Source organism: Crocodylus porosus, unplaced genomic scaffold (assembly GCF_001723895.1).
Source record: "Crocodylus porosus isolate Cpor-Errol unplaced genomic scaffold, CroPor_comp1, whole genome shotgun sequence".
Classification (NCBI taxonomy): domain Eukaryota; kingdom Metazoa; phylum Chordata; order Crocodylia; family Crocodylidae; genus Crocodylus; species Crocodylus porosus.
In genome coordinates, this window is record NW_017728943.1 from 115707583 (window position 1) to 115727398 (window position 19816).

Sequence of the window (19816 nt, forward strand, 5' to 3'; positions counted from 1 at the left end):
AAAAATTAGCATTTTATAGATAGGTAGGAGGACTGGGAATTGAGATTAAAATTTCTAATCACATGTTACAGAAGGGGAGCAGGAATGTCCGAGGTGCAAGAGAGGATGTAAACTTGTCAGATCAGGTGGGAAATGGATGGGCTGTTAGTTTAATGATGGTGGAGAACAAAGCAGCTCTTAATGAAGGAAGTTGAAGTGGGGGAGGGTCTGTAATCCCCTATGCTCTCCCCTACTGTGTTATGCCACCACCACTCCAAGCATTTCTTCTGGCATTATAGCACTGAAGGCAACAAAATTCTCTTCCAGCTACCTGTGCACTCTGCTGGCAGCAGTTTTGCATGCTGCTCTCCCCCTGGGTACAGAGCTTGGCCAACCTAAGCAAAGAAATCCACAACTATATTGTTTTTCCCTGAATTAGAATCAACTGTATTAGTCATCTTCTCTCACTATGCTCCTACGACAGGGTAGGAGACAGTTCAGCTTGTGGTTCTGAGAGAAAAAACTGGTAACTGTGTTGGGAAGCAACAAGCAGAGGAGATAAGGTCAGAAGAAGGTTTTAAAAAAATCTGTGTTCAAGCTCTACTAGGTATGTGGTGATTACAGGGCACCTTTTTATTTCTTTTCTTGGATGAGGAAGACTGGGAGGAGGTGGGGGGGACTGTGAATCATTGGGACTCCAAGAGAGAGATGTCTCATGTACATCATGAAGAGATGTACTCTTCACAAAGAAAAGAGTACAGAAGGAGAAAGGAGAGACCAAAGAATATGAGCAGAAAATAAAAAGGAATCTTTGTACTTGATTTCTTTGGTAATGGGCAAGAATTGAGAAGATATGACAGCGGGTCTTCTAGTTTTATGAATCAGTTGTGGGAACACATTTTCTCCAGGTCTTTGCTACATACTGGATACATCTACTACTTGTGTGCTTAACTGCACAGCAGATTAATTAACAGTGGAATAAAGTGTCACCATCTACACATGTGACACTATTAGGTTTCAGTAAACCAATTTATGCTGGCATAAGATTGTACTGTCAGTTGCATAATTAACTACAATTAAACACATGTATAGAACTTGACCATGGGCATAAATTGTATGTGGTCAGCCCAGCCAGCCAGGGGCCAAACTCCTGCCTGTCACCTAGCCACACAGCTCCATAGTTGCAGTACCCTCATGCCCCAGCCAGCCCCTCTGCTGACCCATGCCACCACCCGGATAAGCCCCTGCCAGCCCAGACCTGCTCTCCCCCAGTTCAAATTGCTGCTATCCTGGGCACATGTGTAGATGCTGTGCTTGGGAGTAGTCTACTCCAGCTCAAACTGCTCCAGAGTTTATTGCTTTGAATTTATTGCACATGTAGATACACCCACTGAGTTGCACTCTTCAGGCAAACAAAGCCACAGAGGGCCATTCTCTGCAGACTCTATTCTTTAACCACAGGACACAAGAAAAACTCCTACTATATTTAACAGGAGTAATTTGTACTTTGCACCAGATGAACTGAACGTCAGGAATGCAAGTAGGATTGCACAGAGCATAAAACATGACAGAACTTAAACCCAGTAAGTGTGCTTCCTACTGGAGAGGAAGCATCCTTTTAAGTATTACTAGGTTATAGCACATTGAAAGTCTTATCAGTACATTCAACCTATATCATCTGTCCTCGGAAGGAGGAGATAAATGTGTGAAAAACAGAATTCATCTTTCTCATTGTAATTCAATCAATGGCTGGATATCGATTTGCAATCAGAAGTAAAGTTTGAAACAAAGAGGCAGTCACCTGAAGAGAGAGAATAAACTTTGAACCCCAAATTATGCATTTCTGGCCCTGTTACAAAGATTTACAAGATCATGCATTTACCCGGAACTGGGATGGTGTTTCTAGCGTGTTAAAATCTGAGGAGGAAGAAATTCCGTCTTCCAGAGTCTCCAAAAATACTTTCTGGAAATCCAACATTTCTGGCAGGCTGCCAAACAAGGACTCCATCTGTATGAAAATCAAACAGGAGGACATGAAACTGATAGCTCTATACCTCTACTTAATAGATGCCCTGAGAATACAGTCCAATGAGAGATGTCAGATATTAAAAAGGAATACAGAAAATCAATTATTTTGAGTTTTTTTAATAGTTTTGCCATGGGCTCCATAAAGAGAAAGTGGTTACAAAAGATAAGATGTCTAAAAAATGTTTCAGTCAGATAAGCAATTACCATTAGAAAAATATGTGACTAATGTGCTAGAAAGAAAACACTTAAAAGATGTGTTCTATTGTTATGCTACTTGTTAGCTCCCTGCCATATCCTCAGCAAAGGAAAAGTCCATATATCAGGGACCACAGAAAACACACACAAGACTGAAAAGAACATCTCTTAACTATTGCCTCACCTCATCCTGGGTAAGGAAGGTCTCATTTTGAAGGGGATCTAAGTATAACTCAAAGAGGCAGCTTAAATCCTGGAAGAAACAAAGAATTTGCTCAAACAATTAACAGTTCAAAATCATTCTGTAAACAAAAACTGTGGATAGATGCAATTTTCAAGAAAATATTTCTGTTTCTTATAACAAAATCTCATACATACCCGTAAGTGCTAAACCAATTTTCACTGTAAAGCCAAGCCAATCTCAACATGGTGCTTTAGTTTTGTAAGTAGATCTTTAGAGCCCCAAATTACAAAGTAAAATGAAGTTATATTTTAGTACAGTGTGGTATAAGAAAGTTGTAGAAGATGGTTTTATGAAGAACACGAAAGTTCATAAATATCAACATCAAAACTCATAAGCATGCAGGTTAGATGAACAATAATAACGACTCTGTTAGACATTGGTAGTAACAATCACAATGATGTGTAATGTCTGTATAGCCTATAGGCATTAGAGTGTTTTGTTATTTTGTCAGGAGAAAATGATTAAGGGCTTTTCCAGTCATTTCTCCACAGAACTGACATTATTTTTGAAGACTTACTATACCACACCAAAGTGCGATGGCTGAATCATGGGTCAGTGCTGTAGGGCTTTGTGACCCTGAGGAAAAAAATGGCAGAATTTCTTACAGAGGGGGAAAGATGTGTGTCTTCTTGCAATGCCACACTAAAGTTTTATGATTTGGCTGACCTGGGAGGTCTGGAGGACACCCCAACACATCTTAGCCATTTTGATAATAATACATAGAAGATAAAAAGTATCTGATTTGAATCCATGAAGCCATTTGTATTTTGGGGACCAAGTTTTATCTTGTGACAGCTGTCAGATAGATAAAACTATCTTGTTACACAACATGTACACGTAGTCCTCATGAAAGTAAGTTTCTTGTGTCACAGTGCTCTGTTTCTCACATAAGTGGACACATTCAAAGATCTGATGACAATTTGATCCTTAATTAAAGTGACTTCTCTGCCACCAAAAAAAAAATAAAAAGAGCAGTTGGATGTGCTTGATTATTATTTTTTGCTACACATCAAGCTTAAGCAAAACTGCTCAAGGATGCATAGCTGTAAATCACCTGGAATTATAAAAGCAAATACATTAAGATATTTTCCTCCTAGTCTTTTACATGAGCATAATTCATGAATTACCTGTGTCTAAGTGCATCTCTTTGGGAACCATTTTAGATTGGCAGTGGGGACTGAGAACAGGTTTCTTCCCTCTTGAAGGTCAGCAAAACTAAGTTTTACACAGGACTTTCAAATGTTAATGGCCATTACTACTTTTGAAATCCATCGATTTGTGTTTCTAAAAAGGGCCATGCACCCAACAAAACCATGGGTTTTTAAGAAAATAAAAAATGTCTGTTGTAATTCCACTGGCCACACTGAGCAATGCATCAGTTTCCATGATGAAGGGTTTCTTTCTAAGCAGAAGGGTTAAAAGACTTAGATTTTGAAGAGCTGTGGAAAAATCCACTGGAGAACCCAAAACCCTCACCTACCGCAGTTGTCCTGCGCACATACAATTCTACTTTCCTACATACATGCAGGGCAATGCTTCAAATTGCCTAGAACCTGAATTTTTATGAGTAAAAGCCTGCAAGGCTTTGCCCTAGGAATAAGTCCACTGAAGGTAACAGAACTAGACATGTGGTACCAGGGCCACTTCATACAGAGGTAAGCCTTAGAACCATAGGATTATTTTAATCAATGATGTCAGAGCCCAATAGGAAACCCATAGGCACACAGGAAGTTGTTTCCACTACCTTTACATATGATTTCTCAGTATCCATAAGTTCTTGGATGACTTTCCGCAATCGATCTGCATCGGAGAGATGTCGTGCCAGTGGTTTCACAGGTGGATCTTGACTGTCCTTTTGTCCTTCCATACCGTTTGCTTGGATTTCGTGAAAATTCCGGCACAGCGCTGTGATTTGTTCAGCACTCTGTGGGACAGAAAAAGGGAGTGGGGCTCATTTAAAAATATAGGTACACAAGAAGTATTCATCTCTTTAGAATTTCCCATGTGAAGAAAGAATTCACAGATTCATTCTTGCCCTTATTCTAAATTCAGTGGGTCATATCATGCCACTGATTTTTAAGAAAGTTGCTTTGGAGACGTAACGAGTCTTGGCAGATGTTACATTTATCTCACAGTTAACAGGTTAATTGCACCACGAATGGCAACCTGGAACACGTTCAGGCAATTTATAGCACCATAAAATGGCAAACTAAACACAAAGGTGTTCCACCAAATGGCTGGTTTTGTATAGTGCCTTAAACTGAATGTGTAGCAGACCCCAGTCTCCATGCTGCTAATGAGTTCATTGTCAGCATCAGGATTAGGAAAGGGCTGGCCTGGTCCGAGACCTATTTGTCATCAAGGAGGCTGGAGCTGCTCCAGATCTTGAACTGGGTGCTTTCAACTTGCTAAATGGAGGGAGATGATTGATTCTCCCCATTCAGCATTTGCAGACCATGCATGGGGCAGCCCTGTGCAGGGCTGTATTGTGCACAGCGTTCAACTTACTGGTGCACATCAAGTCTGGTTCCACACACGCTGGCAAGTTGAAAGAATGCCATTCTAAGTGTGGCATCAGGCACTGGTGTTTAGATGTTTAAACGGTGACTATCACAGAGGTCCGACAGCCTCTTTTGCATTTCCTGAAGAACACTAGTCCACAACGTTCTGATAATAAACCTATGTTTTCCATTTCCTAATTCTACCCTATTAGTCCTAGTTTTTCACCTCCTCATGTCATGCGCTAAGCAATTCTTCCTCCCAAATGCTTCTCTCTTTCAAATACTTATATTATAAATACTACCAGTCTTCTTCTGTAACACTAGGATTGATAAAAAGCATTTTACCGTATCTTATATCAAAGATGAACTCTTCAGCACATATCTGTAAAGAAACATTTCCCTAGTAGTTCTGAAATAAGGTCCTAATTCAGAAAGTCCCTTAAGATGTTAGCGGACTTTCAGAGGAGATTAAGGCTGATGTAATTACTCCACGAACCATTTCAAATAATGAAAGACTAAAGTAACCAAAAACTGGTATCTTTCTATTCCAGAGCCTCCTCAGGCACTCTTCAGCACAGCTCAGACCCTAGCCCAGCATATGTAGCCAGATGCCCTAAGCAATAGTCTTAGGATATAATCAATACAGAAACTACAAAGGTCTAGCACTTTATGGTATCAGCAAATGGAGAAATACATTTTTTCCTGAAGTTTAGGGAAGTATTTTCTAAATGCTAGAACTCTACCGCTTTTCCTATAAGGAGTAGGCTGTATGTGCGACATAACTATACTGACAGCATCAAATTCCAATCAAACATACATACTTTGCTAACATCTAGGTAAGTGAAAATAAACTAAAACATGTCAAATACTTGCAGTGCCCTCCAGATTAAATGTATGAGTTTCTAGTCACCAATTATTATTCCCCAAGAAAACTTACTGTGACTTGCATCACTATCACTAGCATGAGAGCATCTTCATTCTCTACAATCCCATTTAATGAGAACTCAGGCCTATGGAATCTAGTTATAGGGCATGTTTAATGCACAAGACAAAACTCAACAAAACAAGCTAAATAAAAACAAAACACAAGATAACAGATGCCCTGTAAGGGCAACTCTTGAAATTATAGCTTTATCTTACATCAAGAATTCACACACATATTTGTGTAACATTAAAAAAGTGTTTTTGAAATTAATCATATTTTCATTTCAGAGTCAGATTTTTATTTTAACAACCTTTATAAGATGATGGATTTCCAAAGTGTTTGTTTCCTTTGTTTCTGTTTTCAGCATTTCATATTTGTGTCATAATGATTCAGGCTTTAGGAAATATATGGGGCAAGGTTTGTGTGGGTGGCCCGAACTAACATCCACAAGAGCACAATCACTGATCAAGGACATGAGATAGCCCTTCAGTGAAGGCACCACTAAACAACAGCACTGCTCTGGAAGAACACGTGTAAAGTAAGTAACAGTCCTTGTTACAAGACGGTATTTAAATGCCAAAACCAAATATACTCCCTTTGGTTACCTCCAGGAAATGGAGGGTGTTGCAGCATTTTCTGGAAGGATTTTGGAAGGCATTTTCCTTTCTTACTACCCAGTTGGGAACCTTCTCCAATATTCATTTTGGCTCCTTTATCCTTCACCTTGTGCTTGCCCCAGTCTTCCACTCGTACACCTAATAATCTCCCACTTTTCATTAACATTACTACTTAATCGTACACTTTGTTGATTACTCAAAATAAATCTGCCATATCAAGACTAGTCCTTCAAGTATGATATAGTATGATCTGTAGAGGATAACGTAAGTTAATGTATATTTTCCTGGTTCAAGTCAATATATTCAAAGCCACCTTGGAGTTTTGGGTACCAAACTATCAAAGGAGACTATGGCAGCCAACTTCCCTAGACAGAACAGATCATCTCTGTTTCTGCAATAAGCTCTGGGGTTCCCAATTTTCCTTCTTTATGTTTGTATATCAGCCCAGTAGTCAGCATTCAGTAAGTGGTAATAATGCTGAGCTTTACAGTGTGCTTTTATTTGACTCAAAATATGTACTTGGTTAAAAAAAAAAAAAAACAGCTGCAAAAACAACAATTCAGATTATCTGGATGCAGTCAGATGCCCAGATTGAGGCACCCTGGATACAGCACAGCATTTGGACAGAGCAGAAGGTAGATGACTTGTGCCTTTCAGGAGCTTATTTATTTCACCCTTTGGCCTAATTTGCAGTCCTGTACAGATAGCTTTAATTTGCCTTCTGCAGCCTAGGTCAGAGTGCATTGCATATCTGTCCCACGACATCTAAAACCCCAAATAATGCTAGATTATAATGGTCACGTCAGACAAGGCAGTGAGAGTTTATCTAGGGTCTATATCCATGTACTCTGCAAGTCTAAGGTAGAATCAAGTTAGGATGAACTGTTTCTTGTTTAAGCTGACCATTGCATTTCAACATGGAGGCATATAAACACTTCCACCAACTCACTGGTCCTTTTGAGCAGTCTGGAAGGGAATGTGGCCATGACCCTGGTCCCTGTCACCCATTTGCTACCCTTCTAGGGAGGTAGAAAGGAGCACACAAGCTGATATTTGTTAACAATTTGTAAGCTGTCATACACTGGGGGCAGAGATTTCTTTCACTCCAAGGCTGTTGCTCACATCATGATTCTATATAAGGCTTTTGTTTGTTTCGTTTTTTTAAAATGATAATATCATTTTCCCTATATTTTGGACACAGTATTCCCTATAAACAGGAAATCTCATGAAAATAATGTTAGGGGAATTTTCTCTGTGCAAAACCAGAGTAATCCAATACTTAGCATGGTTAGTTTGGGTACATGTAGATATTAACAGGGTTGTCTACATTATAACTCGACTGAGAACTAAATAAAATACATTTAAGAAAATGCACTTTGAGAACATCCTTTTTAAAGTGAAGAAAGAACATCCTTGCTAGAGAGGTATTATTAACCTTCCATTTTACTTTGCCTCTTGGCACACATGAACATCACAGTCCATGACTAGGCTATCCCTCACAGAGTTAAAATACTAGGTAAAATTAATCAGAGGGAGCACACAACTTCAAATCAAAACTAGTTAAGCAGCAGCACAGCAATTTCATGGCTGCCCGATGACCCACTGCAACTTGTTGAATGATTCTGATTGAGTAGCGATGCTGCACAAGGTTAATTAGTTTTACCTTCTCTCTGCTCAATGCTGTTTAATTTTATCATTTCTCATTTATGCATCTCATGCACTTCAAACCCTGCCCTGCCAGCTAGACAGCATTTACTTAAAAGTGACACAAAGGATTATTTTGAGTAGGCTTAGAACATTCTTCATTTTAAGAAAATTCCTCGGAAAGGTTAAAAAAAAGTGTGTAATATACATAATTTGATTACTTTTCAGAATGATGTTCCCTTAAAATGAATGGCTACACCTTGCAGGGAGGTCATTAATCCTTTGATTTTTGTATCTGCCGACGAAGCATGTCAAGTTGTCATAAAGAAGAAATAAAATGACATTTAACTCTTTCAGTGTCAGTGCTTTTTCAGTTAGCTGGTATCTCTGCATTAGCTGAAGAACCTGTAGCTTTTTATTTTCTGGAAACATGACTGGATTTATATCACTGCGGATCCACTTGCCTTAGAAACTAACTCCCTACTGGACAGGGATAGGCCCAGCTGAGACAAGACAAAGTGCACAGTAATCAAAGCAAGCTGATACATCCTTGTAGTGTTCTGCAAGTATCACAGCATGAATTGAAACAATGTCCTGGAGACACACTGGTTTGTTTGGCATTATTTTATTTTTGGATAGTTGCACAGTTTTAATTAAATACTACTTGTAAAAAGCAAAGGAGATTAAACAACCAAACACCATGTATAGGCATTTGGATTCTGACTTGCATCAGCAAGTTAAGCATATTCAGAATTGCCTTTTGGGATGGCATAACATACCCAGATGTGTCCAGTATGAAACAACAATTATGCACTGTTGAGAATTTTGTACATGATGAAATAAGCCAAGGACAAAGTTTCATTCTTCATTCTGAATTTCCCAGTTTCACAAGTTTAAGGCAGATCTACAGTGCTCATTTTCTTACACTAAGCAATAAACACATATTGATTTACTTTTTATGAAGAATGTGAAGGAATATTAGCAGAGTCGAGATGTTCTAATATACTGTAAGTGTTAATACCAATTCTAATGAAGGAAAAGAATAAAGCAATGAGATTTTTGCTGATCAAGCAGCATTTCATGTTTTAATTACGTACTTAATTCCCCCTTTCAAAAATAACAGAGCATGCCAATATTTGAAAAAGAATACAAACATTCCATCAGTTCCATTAATTTTATTAGGTAGTCAGGGTCTGAAAGCTCAAGATAAGGACTTAATTCCACAGAGCACACAGTACCTATGGAATTCAGTTCCTGATCCAATCCATACATAAGTTAAAAGCTAGTATCTGATAGGATCTAACCTTTAACCCATCAGATAAAGGATGGTATTCTGATGATGTTATTTAGGCAAGAAAGAAATCTAGACTGAAATCCTGGTTTACAAAAAGAAGTTGCCTGCTGGTCTAATGAAGTATATATAGGAACTTTCTTGTATCCTTGCTATACTTTTGCACAACAATTTTACTAATCCCATTCCCTTTCATCTCCTTTTTCTTACTGAAACAGGGGTTTCACCTACTCTTCTGGTGTTTATGTAGCATCACAACTACAGAAACATCACAACTTTGTGTGTGCAAGCAGGGTGGCAGAAGATCTAGAAAGAGACAAGGGCCGTGGGCGTCAGGAGGCAGCGTCGCAGTCATTGCAATGGGTAGCAGGCTGCAGGTGGGACAAGTTGCGGGGAGGGAGAGGTGGTAAGGGGGGTGCCTGCCCCCTTAAGCAGTGGGGGGGGGGGCGTGAATTTAAGATGACCTTCCAACACTAAGTTTCTGTACATGGAAAAATTTCAGAAATGTATACATATTCTATATATATATTCTAATTAATGGGTGGTTATTTTAAATTTGAAGTCATCTTGGGTTTGGTAAACAGTGCGAGTGATATGCAGATGCACTTCCTGATCATTCCTTGGTTATAAACTATGCTTCCCTTGTCCATTATCTACAGCCACAGATTATTTGTCAAAAAGCTAAGAAAAGAAATGAAATGTTAACATTTTGGTTATTTCACAGTCAAAGGATCCTTAGTAAAATGTACACAATTGCCTAATGTGATTTGTATCACCTCTGGATAGTCTCTTTCCAACAGACACTCAAACAAGGCAACTGCAAATTCTGCAAACTCTTTACAACATAGACCACCATAAAGTTATTTATTGACCATACACCACCAGAAATCTATTAATCTGTAGCTACAATAGTTTGTTCACTCTTTTACATTATTATTATTACTCAGAACAATGAGCAAACCATTCATTTGATGAAATGCATCATGTCCAGAATATGCCTAACTGGTCACCCTCCTGACCTTCTTTAAGAAGGCAACATTTTGCAAACAGTAGCAGAACTTACCAGAGAAAACATCCTGTGCAGAGACCCATACGCTGCGGCTGCCTGCTGCTTAGTTTTGCAAGCTAAAGCTACACTCTTAGCTCTGGTTTTATTCTTCCTGAAGGCAGGCATTGTGCCTTATCACCAAGAACTTCACTAGGAGAAAAGTCCTTTCTAAGCAAGGCAGAAACCTTTAGATCTCACACTAGCTCATCTTCTCACTGAACTGAACAACTGCTATGTGCCAACACAAAAAATGCCGTGCAGTAGCTCTTTGTGCTGATGAATGAAAATGTGAGATACTGTTAATGTTCAGTTTTAATGGGATGAAGTAATGTACAAGAGCATGAACAGGATTCTACCTCAAACCTTTACCATTAATATACTTTCACCAATGGGAAAAAATGCCACGGGCATTTAGAAAAGAGGTTGTTTTTTTTAAAGCGCAATGTATTGCAAGTGGCTTAAGAGAATGTGAAAGAATATGGGTTTTGTAGATCCTATGTCCCCAGGAGATGTACCTGCTAACAGAATGCCTCAGTGCTTCGGAAATCCACTGCATAAACAAAAATATCAGGTGCTATAAGAAAATTGGCCAGATACCTAAAAAGCCTAAGGGATGGTGCCTGCCCTGAAGGTCAAAGTGAATTGCCAATGATACAGGTGCTCTGTTAAGTATATTTGTCACTAAATGATGTGGCTTACAAATGATACTACAAAAATAAAATGAAAAAAGAAATAAGCAGCTTGCTGGATGTTCTGTGCACATAATTATGTCTGTCTTTTTTCTGAACTTTCCTGTTGTAATCACATGGATTTATAAAACAAACAAACAACAACAACAAACCCCTAAACTGTTCTCATTAATAAAATTCCTACTTGGAAGATCATACTGAACCTTCTGGCTGGTTCATCTACACCGGGGCAGACAATTATTTTGGGCAGAGGGCCGCTTACTGAGTTTTGGCAAGCCATCAAGCGCCACATGACAGGCAGCCTAGGGCAGATAATTTTTAATTTTTTAAATTGTTTAGGGACCCCACAGGCCAGATAGAATAGCTTGGCGGGCTGCATCTAGCCCATAGGTCACATTTTGCCCACCCTGATCCACACACACACACCAAGCTACAGGAGTAATAAGCAATTTAGGACTGAAGAGCCTGTGGAATAAACACTACCTCCATTTTATAATACTTCTAGGACTTGGCTGACGTTGCAGCGCCCATTCAGAAGATGCTCAGCACTTGAATGCTACACTTTCCCCAACCTACCCCACCAGGTTATTGAACCCACACTATCTGCCAAATATTACCCTTGGATACATGCACACTGCTCCCACTAGTTTCACAGAATCTACCTTCACAGAAGAAATGGAATAATTTAGCCTTCACTTAATCATCACAGTTAAACCTGCACTTAAACCTTCTCCGTCCACCTACTTCTAACTTGTTAGTCTAAGCACAGGACTCAGCATTATCCACATTCTGAGACCCTCATTTTATTACTAAAATACTACTGAGGCAAGAATTTCTGTTTTTGCTGATATCTTTTATTGGACAAACTGAATAGTTGGAGAAGATGTTAAAGGAGTTTTCAGGCACAAAGTGCTACCAAAAAAATCCTTGCCTCATATTTCCTGGATTATCACAACTACAACATCCCTCCAATTCTACTGAAATATTATTGGCAGCGTAATTGCTGCTGAACCTTCAAAGTGCACCTAGGCAATATGCACCTGCTGACTGAGCACTGAGGTCTGCACAGATTCATTAGTGACAGCAAGGCAACAGTCACTTTGGAGGACCAACAATCAGAAGTCAACCACAGAGTAGTGAACACCATTTTCAATGAACCAAATAAGGGTGCTTCTTGTTGCCAACGTGCAAGTCCAGGAAACACGTAAAACACAGCACGCTATGTTGTTAGCACCGTTGTCAATGAAATGCAGCTCTACTGGAAAGAAAGCATTCTTCCTCCTTCTCCTATCATCAAACGTTACAGCAATTTAAATTCCAGTTTCTCAGTAGACCTGTATTTAAAAAAGAACACAGCTTGTGCAGTGTGACTGAAAAAGGTTGCTAAACTCTAGGTTCAGCAATGTCTTTATTCCCAATTAAACACCAAACCTTAACATGCTTTAAATTAATGTTAGGAGGGACTTCTTTTCGTGGCTTCCCAATTAAGCCGGGATTGTTAATTAGCCATATGCCATCCAAAAAGGTGTTAACAAACTAAATGTTGATAACATTTGTAGCTCTCCTTTAGGAGCTGGATGTGCCAAAAATGTGAAACAAACAAAAACAAAGCCCAAAAAACCTCCCAAACACATAACCCCCTCCCGCTCCTTAACTTAAGTTTCTTTGTCTTTTAGAAGTCCATGGTAACCAGATAAGGCCAGTCCACCACAGGAATCCATCTTCAAAGTAAAGTTTGCATGTAATATAATCACTCTTCTGGGGGAAAAAAAAATCTTCCAAGATTAATGGAAATCTGAAATGTTCTTGCTGTTTGTTCCTTTGTGTTCTGAGTAATGTGCAAATTCCTTTTAAGGACAGCTATTTTTTTATCTTCTTAGTACACTGACTGCAACCAAAGTGGTTACATAAAACTTGCTGTGCTAGAATAGATCAGTAATCTCCCATTTCCCACATCCTGTTTCCTAACAAAGGCCAGTATCTAGTTCTTCGCATGCAGGTACAAGAAACTTCTGCAGTGGGATACTATGGGTAATCCTGCCCAAAAGAAGACTCTCTCCCCCCAGAGGTTGCCTCTTTCAAGTTGATCCAAAGGGAGCATGTGTGCAGAGTCCAATTGCAGAGGCTTAAAAGCAAAATCTGTCCCAGGTAGACTTAACTCTGGCTTGTAACCTGAATAATAAGGATTTATATCCTATCTTAAACATTATGGATGCGTCTACACATAATCAATCTGATGCACTAAACTCCAATGCATAACTCCGTGTCAGCACATGCTCCTGGGACTGCAGCATGTTGACCTGGGTCAGAGCAGCCCCGGCTGGCAGGGAGACCAGGGGGTTAGCCTCTCAGCCTGGGGCTGCTCCAACTCAGCTCAACTAGTGGGAACAGTGTGCTGTAGAGGGGCTGGCAGGGCCATAAGGGTGCTCTGGTGCAGGGCTAAATGGCAGGCAGCCCCTACACTGAAGCACCCTCATGCCCCAGGCAGCCCCATCAGCATCTACACGTGCATTACTGTGCACTAAATAATGCCACCACAGGATAGTACTTGTGTTTACAAGTTTTAACTTATGAAGGAGTTAAGTAGTTTACTGCAGCCTAATAGGGCTGCATGTATAGATGCTGACTTTACTGCAGATCTAATTAGGCAGCTCTGCAATAAATATTTCATGTAAATGTGCCCTATATTCCCTATATCCACAGTACAGAGGGATCTGGGAAATTTATGTTAATGGCAGCTCTAAAAATGAACACTAAGAGAAATGTTATACAACATAGGCACTATGCTACAACATCAGCAAGGAAACCCTGATAATTCCATAACAATCGTACACTAGGTCTCAAGGCTTCTGTTCCCCAACATGGAGTTTCAAGGAAACTCCAGAGCTCCCTTAAAGATGGCACTAAGGTTTACAAGGTCACCTTTATCCTTGTGCTCATTTACTAAGATGCTGCTGCCGCTGCAAAGTGGGAGTGTGCCTTTCCCCCTTCTCCCCAACCCCACCCCCACCTTATTACACAAGGGTTAAGGTTGAATCCTGCTCTTTCTGACCATACACTGGACTGGAGGAGTTTGTGACTCATTGAAGGGAAAGTGAAGGCTAGCTGCATTTAAAAATCCCTATGGACAATTTGTGAACCCAATCAGGAATCTATCCCTATAATTTGAACCATTCCTACCCTGAATTAGTGGAAACTTCAGATTATGTCATATGGCTGACTTACAAGTCTCTCACTATTGCCATCTCAGGCTTGACTAGCCAAGCCATAGTGGTGTTGATGCCCAGCCTAAAGGGAAGAATGGACTCTGAAAGACAAACCCCTAGAGAGGGTTTTCTGAAAGAGACTGAGTTAAAGACCTGCTTTATTTTACCAGGGGGAGAGGGGGTTAGACTAATTTTGGAATCTGGCATCCTGAAAGGAGGAAGGGTATGTAACCTGGCTGAAGATCTGAACCATAAACCACTGGAGTGGATAGAAAAGTCTACAGAGGAAATTGAGGCAGGGCAGCTGCCATATCATGTCCTGCCACACAGTTACTCGCAAGATGACAACTCTATTAAAATTCTCAGACTGCTGATGCCATCGGTGCTGCAAGTGCCTGAAGTGTGCAGTAACTGTATATCCATCTCTCTAATATTCCATCTCTGCTGTTCCACTGTCAATGATGGGCATCTCCTAAGCATGAAGATGCCAAGACTGCGCTTAAATGCTTCTGTCTGGCAAAAAGGGGAAGGCGGGGAGTGGGGCAGAGGGAGAGAGAGAAATGTGCAGACTGTGACAGCAATCCCTATAACTGAGCAATGTCTTAACCTGGAAGAATGAAGCCAATAGTCTCTAGCTGGCAGAGAGAGAGTCTCTTCCCTAGAGTCTATCAGGAACCCTGCTGCATATGGCTGCCACCCTTAATCTACTTTGAAATACTGATGTGAGACCCATGACTGCAAATACTTCCTTCACAGTAGTGAAGAAGTCACACCAGCATCCCTACAAACACTGCTAACCAACCTGCTGACACAATGAAAAGTGCTGCTGTCATGTTTTTTTGCAAACAGATAGATCTTGTGGATGCTTCCCAAAAGAATACAAAGAAAAGATGTAGTGTATTCAGTTCTTGCTAGCTTCCATCACATGTAAGCAGCATACATAAGATTTTTTTTCCCTTCCTTTGAGCTTTGAGGTGACGGGACCCTTTGCGTTGAGAAACTGTCATGCTGTACTGGTACTGTTATAAGAATCTCGCTACTTCAACTGAAAAAAAAAAAACCACCCAGCATGAGAGCACAACACACAGGCACAAGCTCACACATTTGCTCACACAGGCTCTTACAATATTTTGCTTCTTGGCATACTAGTGAAGCCACTGGGAGAATGTTTCAGAGCCCCTTCCAAGCTGATCCAAAGGGAATATGTTTCCAGAGTCCAATAACAGATGCCATTTGCTTTTAACTCTGGAGATTCCTGGTACCTTGGCCAAGATGGTCACCACACTTGAGCAGCTGGAAGTTGAGCCAAAGATTCATCAATATGACATTAATCTTCAATTCTAAACGCCACCCAAAAAGGGGAAGAAATGCCTATGATCAGAGACAGGTATTGAAACACCTCTAGCAGGTCCATCACTAAATCTAGGCAGTCCTGGCAATTCATTCAGAATCTGGCTGAAATCCTACTGAAGTCAATGGTAAGATTGCCAGGGACTTCTTAGAGGGTCAAGGAAATCAGCCCAGTTGCCTGATACTCAAACCAAAAAGAAGTATGGTAGGCATTGTTCTGATTTCATTCTACACCACTCAGCAAAACTAGTTTGGATCAGCAGATGCTGGGTCATTTGGAAGGGTGACATAACGACTTAGTTCCCCATGAGTCCATGTAGTATTTTCAGTGCAGAGCTGTTTTTCAAGGTACAAACAGAGCCAAGGAAAACTGCTGAGGGAAAATGCATTGTTTCCCCGTGTTTGCTCACAGACTCCCACTGTAAATCTTGAAATCAAATGAAAAGGATGCTTGCTTAGCATTGAGGAAGAGAAGATTTTAGGAGAATTCAGTTCATCACTGTTAGTGTTAATGTGTCCTGGTAGCACAAAGCAAAGACGCTAATTGCTGGTTGCTCCCCAAGCCCCGGGTTCTCACCAATCACTAAGGAGAATATATCTCACCATGGGGTTGGGGGGGGGGACCCTTCATGTCTTATTGATGGAGAGCAAAAGGTTTAGGTAGATATTTTTCTCACAATTAATGACATGCTGGGCAAGCACATACTGCTTGAGCATTTGCAAAGCGGAGCTAATGAGCTCCACCTATGAGCAACATCCCCTGAAACCCTCTCAGTGCATAAAATGGATACTGGGTTGCATGACAAACTAGTGGCTGCTTCTCTCCCTCCCCCTCCCCACCTTCCCCTCTAAATCATTTCACCCTGAGGGTCCTCTTTGGCAATGCTGATCATTCTGGCTTGATTTTCTTTCAATCTGAATTAAGAGTTACTGTTCATGTGCTCATTAACAGGCTTTGCTTACCAGGAGTTTTACACTTTTAGCTGAACAAAACTGCATCTTTCCACCCCCTCTTCCCAAATTCATTTCATTTCTAAGCCAGTATTCCTCTGGGGGCTGGTTGACTGATGTAACAAAAGAAGGGAAATATCTGTACAGATCTGCAAGAGCCAATCATAAGCCTGAGCAATACATGTAAATGGCCATGCCACCCTGGATGTAAATCAAAAGCACACACTTTTACTTCTCACCTTCGACTTTTATGCACATCTTATGCACATGACACTGGGATTCAGCCTTCCAATTAGATATACATTTTAAACATTTAAATTTCTCAGTATATTTTAGGAGAAAAAAAAAAAAGTCATTCGGCTTTTGGTGAAGGGACAAATTGACAGTTACCAATTAATAATAACTCTTTCCATATCTTACGTACACATTTGATTGATGACCTTTATCTAGTTTCTACTAAGTAAGGGTCAGCACTAGATAAGCCACCACTATGACTGAATGGCCAATTTACATTTAGAGGTCATGAGCACCATAATGATGATTACTTCTATTACTGTACAGCACATGCCCTTTTGGATCACACGCTAATACCCTGGGGCATATGTAGACGAAATGGGGGCCCTAAATTGAAGCAGTAGATTTTTAAAAATAGTGCTTCAATTTAGGGTGAAGTAAACCCCCATGTCGTGTACATCTTACCTGCCTCTCCAATGGTGGGGAAGGAAGGTGAGCTGCTGATGGGTGGAGTGGTCCCTGGGCTACATGGGCAGGGAGAAGGGGAGGACTGGTGCTTCCCTCACTGCAGCAGCAGCGCCCACCCCGGCAGCACCCAGCTCAGGTGGTCCCAGGGGGCACCACAGCCACAGAGGGAAGGACCTCTCTGGCACTCTCTCCTACCTTGGGGGTCTTCAAGAGGAGGCTGGACAGATATTTGGCTGGGGTGATATGAACCCAGCACCCATTCCTGCCTGGGGTAGGGGGTCGGACCTGATGATACGTTTAGGTCACTTATGACCCTAGAGCACTAAGATACTATGACTGGGTCCCCATGCAGCTCATACAGGTAGGCAGGCTCCAGGGGGAAAAAAACAAAAACAAACGAACATCAGGCTCGCTGCTTTCCCCCCTACCTCTCCTTTTGGTGGAGCCAGCCTTCCCAGGCTCCTGCCAGGATGCCTGCACAGTCCATAAGCCGCACAGAGCCCGGTTCTTCACTCTGGAGGTGTAAGGCACCAAACTAAAACTCCTCAGAAGTGTTTGCTACAGCGGCTAGAATTAATGCGCAATACGCCATTGATACGTGCAAACACCAATACCATTAAAGTGGTGCAAAGGCATTTAACCCGCTTTGAAGTGTTGTGCACACATGCCCCTGGACATCGATACACATAACATTTAGACTGGTTTAAACGAGGTTTAAGTCTGAAGTTGACAGACATCTAAGCCTGTGATAACACTTTACAGCTGCTTGGTGCAGTTCAAAGGGGTACCTGGAAAATCAAATAGTATTTTGAACCAATTCAGTGTTATGTATGGACACTGTGACATGGGTCTGGTCAGCCCTCCAGGCATCCCACACCCAGTGACACAACTGTCTAGAACTCTACTGCCTCTCTCCCTTTTTCCCTCCAAAGGAGCTCCTGTGCATTCCTTGTACAATAAAAGGTATCTTTCTAATAACCACCTGTGTCCTCATGCCCAACTCAACTGCAGCCACTCATCATACTCTACCCACTCAAGCCTCTGAGAACCCAAAAGCATGGATCCAAACTTTACCCCCCTGCCCAAGTCAAGCAAGCACGCTATAGACTTTGGTCAACTGCAGACTACTGAAACATACTCAACTCATGTTTAAGAGAGATGGGAAAGTAGAAATGTGGAAACACCCTCAACCACAGCTGATCCACAACCAGGTACCTCCAAAGCATGGGTGCAAGCACTCCTCGCAACTTGCCCACTGCGAGGCATGCAGCTGCGTGGTCATTCCCACTCCCTGGTCCCAGAGTCACAGAACTTGACACAGCTGTAAACCAGTTCCAGATCAGTGACCTTCTGGAACAGTACAAGCGTTATACGTGTCCACACAATGCCTGGAAAGTTAGTTGAAAGATTGTGCCACTCCAGTACTCCTGTGCTTGCTCTCAAATGATAAAATGAACCTCTTATCTTCTGCATTTATGAAATAATTTTGTTAATATCCTACTAAATACAAGTCATTGGGTGCCTGTACAAGAGCACAGACACTGTTCCAATCTGCGCTGGAACAGACTCGATTAATTGAGTCTGCTGAAGCGTGGTAATTACTGCGCTCTAGCCAGCCTCCACGTCTTGTGCATCAGTGTTCCAAGCTTCAAAATGGAGGTGGAGGGGGAGGGACTCTAGATAAAAGCAACCCTGCCACCATTTTGAAGTGCAGGTAAGCTAAAACGTGAGATGCTCCAGATGCTTGAAGCCACTCTAATTACAGCACCCCCCCACTTGGAGCATGTAAATATGACTCATTGGTCCAGTTGTCTTAATCTCCACAATTCAATAATTATGGCTGCCTTAAAGGAAAAAAAAAAAAGATCAAATCATCCCATCATACACGCAGTCTATCCAGGACTGGATAAACTTGGATCTTGACAACAGGATACAGCATTTTCACTTAGCTTTGAACTTGGGCTAAATTAACAGTGACTGAGAATTTTCAACAACTAATAATTTTTGTCTAGGTGAAACAATGTGACAGTTTAAGTATAGTTCTTAGTGGAAATATTTCCCTATATCAGTAGAGATTAAGGATTCCTCACCTGTGAGGTTTATGGCTGAGCCACATTGACACCAGAGATTAAAAAATGATCACCACCACGAAGATATGCACATGACAAAATCTTTAAAGCGCAGAGGAGTTTTTTATTACAGAAATGTCCAAATGGGGTGAATGAAGTGCTGAATAGCCTGTGTAATGCCAGGATTTCCTTTTAAGTGTATGAAAATCCATTGTTTTGAATGTTACTGGAGTATTTATTTGTAGCACCGTTAGGAGAAGTTTTGGTTGCTGTTGCGTGTATTTGTGAATCAAATTCAGGAGCCTCTGCGACTATCAAACCCAGCTTCAGCATTAGCTCAGGAAAAGTCTTTTAACCCAAGTTGTCCAGGCAGTCAA

At 41.0% G+C, this 19816-nt stretch overlaps 1 protein-coding gene across 5 annotated transcripts in view; it reads right to left on the minus strand.

Moving 5' to 3' along the window:
* TIAM2 (T-cell lymphoma invasion and metastasis 2) overlaps positions 1–19816 on the minus strand; it is a 268351-nt gene that overhangs the window by 25627 nt on the left and 222908 nt on the right. For all 5 annotated transcript variants that reach the window (XM_019550041.1, XM_019550038.1, XM_019550040.1 and 2 more), the window contains 3 exons: positions 4191–4370; positions 2387–2455; positions 1862–1987 (listed from right to left, as the gene is read on the minus strand). In XM_019550041.1, the coding sequence (XP_019405586.1) occupies positions 1862–1987; positions 2387–2455; positions 4191–4370 (375 nt within the window). The remainder of the gene's footprint in view (positions 1–1861; positions 1988–2386; positions 2456–4190; positions 4371–19816) is intronic.